At 46.2% G+C, this 5,152-nt stretch overlaps 1 protein-coding gene across 1 annotated transcript; it reads left to right on the forward strand.

The window, feature by feature from the left end:
• Window positions 1–209: 209 nt before the first annotated feature.
• On the forward strand, window positions 210–4,432 carry CYTL1 (cytokine like 1). Its single transcript, XM_067734674.1, has 4 exons — window positions 210–421; window positions 2,285–2,329; window positions 2,470–2,598; window positions 3,779–4,432. The coding sequence occupies exons 1-4, from the start codon at window positions 272–274 to the stop codon at window positions 3,860–3,862; spliced, it is 408 nt and encodes a 135-aa protein (XP_067590775.1). The 5' UTR covers window positions 210–271; the 3' UTR covers window positions 3,863–4,432.
• The last annotated feature ends 720 nt before the right edge of the window (window positions 4,433–5,152 follow it).

Below are 5,152 nucleotides of genomic sequence, written 5' to 3' on the forward strand. Positions count from 1 at the left end.
AGGAGAGAAAGTTCTATTGCAAGTTGTGTGAGAGGAAGACCCTGTTCCCTTCCAGGTGCCTGGCATCTCCCCCTCCCCGCCCCTGCCAGGAAGCACCTCCTCTCAACAAGGGGGACCGTTAGGTCTGAAAGGCTCCAGTGTCCACAGGCCAGGTGGGCGTGCTCTTGGCCTTGGCTGGGCACCACAGGAAACGGAGACGTGGAGGACCACCCCCAAGCCTCTGCTTAAAGGGGCGGCTGGCCTCAGACTGCAGTCAGGCCGCCTTTGCAGCATGAGCCCCCAGCTGCTTCCCCTGCTGATGCTGCTTCTGGCCGGCCCCCCCGCCGCTCAGCCGGCTCCCCCGACCTGCTACTCCAGGATGCTGGCCCTGAGCCGGGAGATCACCGCTGACTCCCGGAGCCTGCAGGCCACGGAGCCTTCGGTGAGTGCCCTCGGCCCCCCTGAGGACTTGGGAGACCCAGCTCTCAAAAATTTGCCTTTGGACCAGGGAAAAAACGCTATTTTTCTTTTCTGGTCAATGTTAATTTCAAGGGTATTTGTGTTTTATTCCCATCCTATTAAATACCGATGGTTTGCACTTCCTTTTAAATACAAAGAAAATATAATCAAAGACATCACAATTTTTGTTTATAACTAGCAAATATCAGAGGATCTGTTTTAAAATGTAAAAAGAGAGAGAGAAAGAGAGAAAGAGAAGAGAAGAGAAGAGAAGAGAAGAGAAGAGAAGAGAAGAGAAGGGAACAGGAGAAGAGAAGCTCCCATAGAGTTTAGAGCTCCAGCTTAAGGAGGACCAAAGAGTCCTGCTTATTTCTTCTCTCCACTAGCCAGCAGGAGCTAAGGGGGCAACTCCCAGAATCAGCCCCACCCCTAACCTGCTGTAGGACCCTGAGCAAATTACTCAACCCTGAGTATCAGCATCCTCAGCTGTGAGAGGGGGTGGCTGAGCCCCTCACCGGCTTCGGGCAGCTGGAGGGTTGAAGACTTGAACGCAGACACAGCCTGCACAGAGGACAACCCAGGAGTCTGCACTGTTCTCAACACTGTGTTAAGAGGAAGACCCAGGGGCTCGGAGCCATCAGTCCCACAGGGGCCACCCAGAACTAGAATCCGGCCTCCTGACTGCTCGTCCAGTGTAGAAACAAAACAAATTAAACTTCAAAGCTCTGGTAAAATTTAAAAGTATCCCTTTACCGCTTGTGAACCCTTCAAATAAAATGCACCGTTCTCAGATGTGGGGCTTACGATACCCTATCACCTCCTTTGTATTTTCTTTTTGAAACTTAAATGATGAGTATTTTTTTCAACTTATGAAAGTCATATACTTTGAAAATGGTTGGAAAAGGCACAAAAGACAAAGAAGAAAATAAATATTACTGCAATTCTACCACCTAGAGGTGACCTGCTGCCATCACATTCAGAGGATAGGATTTCAGCTCTGGGTCTGTACATAGTTATCCAAGTGTGTGGACAAATTGGATCAAACAACACAGCAGTTCTGCAATTTACTTTTTAGCGACTCTGTCAAATAAATTAATATTTCTTTGTAACAACATTTGGTTGTATTTTTGCGCCCCAATGTATCCACAAATTCCTTGCTATTAAATAGGTAGAGCAATCATCTTTTAAAATTATATGATTTTAAAGCTTAAAATAATGCATAGGCTCAGAGCTGGAAGGAAGTGGAGGTGATGTGTTCTAACTCTCTAATCTCACAACTGGGAAACCGAGTCACAAAGAAGAAGGAGACCTACCCTACGTCACACAGGGGATAACTGGTCGGGAGGGACCAGAATCTGGGTCTTCTGACCTTCAGGCCAGCACAGAAGCAAAAGTGAAATATAGTAATATAAAAGTGTACATATATATACAGTTTTATATTACTAAAGTATATACTGTATATATTACTATGTCTAGATTACAGTTATAGAACTGTTTTAATATATATACATATATAGACACACATATTTATATGTATGTATCTCTCTCTCTATATATATATGTATGTATATGTGTGTGTGTATATATATATATATATATAAAACTGTTCCCTAGCTCATAGTCAATGATAAAATGGTTGCATTCTAAAAGTCGAATTCTAGAAGAGCAGTTTACTTTGGGGGAATGTGGCATATGGTACAAGAAAGTATTGTACACGGCAGCATCAAGGAAGGCCCCAGGGATCTGGGGCTGCTCTGGTTTTGGGGAGGCTGGCAGAGAGCCTTCTGTGGCCAGGCTGAGGGTGTGTCCCTGTGAGCAACACAGAAACCCGTTTCCCTTTCTGCAGGAGCCGTGTGTGAGATACCTGCCCAGGCTGTACCTGGATATACACGTAAGAGGGGTCTGCCTGCCTGCAGGAGGGCTTGGAGTGGGAGTGGGGAGAGACTGTGCAGAAGGGCCAGGAGTCCCCAGCTCCCGTGTCTCTGGCTACTGATTTCCACCACGAGACCCGTCCCTGTTGTCCACTCACAGAATTACTGTGTGCTGGCCAAGCTGCGGGACTTTGTGGCATCGCCCCAGTGTTGGAAGGTGGCCCGGGTAGATGCCTTGAAGGACAAAGTGCGGAAACTGTACACCATCATGAACTCGTTCTGCAGGAGGGTAAGTGACGCCATTGAACATTCTTTTTCTACTTGTCATCAGCCAAGAACTTAAGAGAAGGGTTAGGAGAAGAGGGAGATGAGGAGGAGGAAAACAAAAGCTTGTGGGGTGCTTCCAGGTCACAAATCCCTTCCTCAACCCTATAGCTCTTGCTGAGGACAAGGCTCCTCCTGTCCTCCAGCTCCATCTCCAACACCCAAGACCACAGGCTGCGAGGCAAATGGGGCTGGGATTGCGGGTAGAGGACTCTGGAATTCCGAGAATTCCCAGAGCCCTGGGATCAGGAGAGACTTCCTGGGGGAGGGGCTTCTGGTGTGCTCTGTGCTGGGAGGAATCTGGCAGCAGAGGGGAGGGAGACGGGAAAAACACAGAATCAGCACTGGTTAAGATGTAGGAAGCAGAGTCGTGTGGTCCTAGGGGCACAGGCTTCAGCATCACCTCCCTGCTTCCTAAATGCCAGTGTCGCCTCCTCTCTCTGAGCCACAGTTTCCTCATTCGTGAATGATACCCATGTCAGGAGAGCATTGGGAGGATACTACTACGTACAACCTGACCCTGTGTGTGCTGGACACTGTAGTAACTCCCTCGGTCCTAAGATCTCTATCAAGGTGACTAAACATAGAATACCGAACACCAGGCCTGGCCCAGGAAGCTAATCATTAGCTGTTAGGTTTTTAGCCTTAAGTTTTATTAAGATTTGTTTGTTACTATGCATCAAAGACGAGACGAGCATTTTGTCCCACACCCATTCCCCCCTCCCCTTGGTCATGGAGGGGAGACAAGAAGAAGACATAATACAGTCTGAAAAGTGCTGCTGTTGGCTCTAAAGTGTTTCAAGGTGAGACCTGGTGCTGTTACTCATGGTATCCCCGATGTCTGGCCCAGAGTTTTTGCTTAAAAATTGAGATTTATACATTTGTTCACTCCCTTGCCCATCTATCCATCCATCCATCTGGTCAACCAACGTACAACTGAATTCAATAGTCAAAGACTAGATGAGATTCAATGGGAAGGTGAAGAAAGACGTAACCAGCTCTCCTTGGGGGAATGAAGGTGGGGAAATTTTCACACAAAGGGGAACAATTGAACAGCCTTTGAGGATAACCAGGAGTCCTATAGTTGTGCATGGGCTCTGTGGCCACCTTCAATGACATTCCTGCCCATTGCACATCTTTTCCAGGATTTGGTGTTCCTGTTGGATGACTGCAATGCCTTGGAATACCCAATCCTAGTGACCACGGTCCTGCCAGATCATCAGAGCTAAGGCAGCTCAGACCAGAGAGAGACCCCAGGGGGACTGAAGTTATGTCAGCTGCCCAGACACAATGGGCTAAAGCCATGGCCCCCACAGGTCTCCCTGAAACGGTCATGTGTCTCTCCACCTTCTGGAAAGCAAGGCTTGTGCTCCTGCCCTAGAAACGATTTTTAACATAGTTAGAAGCCTTGCTTCTCCTTCCCCTTGGTTTTGTCTTACCAGGATGGTGAGGTACACAAGCATGTTGATTTGATCACTAAGAAGAAAAGGGCAAACCAGCTTCTTTTTTATGAGCAACTAGCTTGAGAACAAGCAAAATAGTATGTTTGCAGTACCACTTTAACGGAGTAGTGGTACCATTTTTCTTTCTTGATAAAAACCTGCTTTACATTTAACCAAGCTTCTATTTTATACCTTCTCTCTCTACAAATTTTCCTTGCACTTATCTTTCAATTTTAAGGAAATTTCATTATCTATAAGATGTATTTGTGAGGTTCATAATTACATAGTGCTGATGGGAACCACTCTTTCATTGAAAGGTGATGAAAATCAAATAAAGACTATCATTACAGTGAGAAACACGTGTCCTGCTGTATTTGTCCAAGGTGGGTGTCAGTGTGTTTATTTCATGCTCTTTCTGCAAGTTGCTGCTTTTAGCAAGATATGTCTTTCTTCCTCTTTCCATTGAGCACCGGTGTTTCTGGGTCTGCTTCAAACCACCTGTGTGAATGTCTGTCTTTAAAGCGTTGGAAGATGCTCTAATTTATGTTTGGGGACAGACTGTATCCTGCATCGTACCCATGGCAGTGCAGTACCTGACACGTCATAAACATCAGTTCACTGAGTCACCATAACAAACCTAGAGACGGGCATCGTAGGAGGCTGAGGCTCATGTAGATTAGGTAACTTGACCAAGGTCACCAAGCTGCTAAGTGGGGAGGCTGGATTGAACTCAAAGAGCTCCAAAGCCCGCACTCTCCCCTGTGTCCCACACTGGCTCTCTGCAGGTGAAGCATGCTTGTTTAATTAATTCATAAACACAATAGTAACATCTCAGTTAAGTAACTGGATTGTTGAAAAAGATTTCAAATATTGATTTTTTAAAAGTTCACATGCTACACTGTGGTCTTTTTGTTTCCTTTACTCCCTTCTGTACACGTGGGCCATACTTTCCCTCCTTGTTCTTAGGTGTCTTTGACTTAGATGATTTATGAAAATGATTTAGTAGCTTATGATTTTATATCTAGAAGCACAAGACCAGAGCATCACAGTACTGGTCTCCTAGGGCGCCATAACAGG

The sequence above is a fragment of the Pseudorca crassidens genome, chromosome 4 (assembly GCF_039906515.1).
Source record: "Pseudorca crassidens isolate mPseCra1 chromosome 4, mPseCra1.hap1, whole genome shotgun sequence".
NCBI classification, from domain to species: domain Eukaryota; kingdom Metazoa; phylum Chordata; class Mammalia; order Artiodactyla; family Delphinidae; genus Pseudorca; species Pseudorca crassidens.

Excerpts from the sequence above, each read along its gene's own strand:
- CYTL1 (XM_067734674.1), top strand. The coding sequence starts at position 272 with ATGAGCCCCCAGCTGCTTCCCCTGCTGATGCTGCTTCTGGCCGGCCCC. Across the intron at positions 422-2,284 it reads TGCAGGCCACGGAGCCTTCG|GAGCCGTGTGTGAGATACCT; the intron begins GTGAGTGCCCTC and ends CCCTTTCTGCAG. Across the intron at positions 2,599-3,778 it reads TGAACTCGTTCTGCAGGAGG|GATTTGGTGTTCCTGTTGGA; the intron begins GTAAGTGACGCC and ends CATCTTTTCCAG.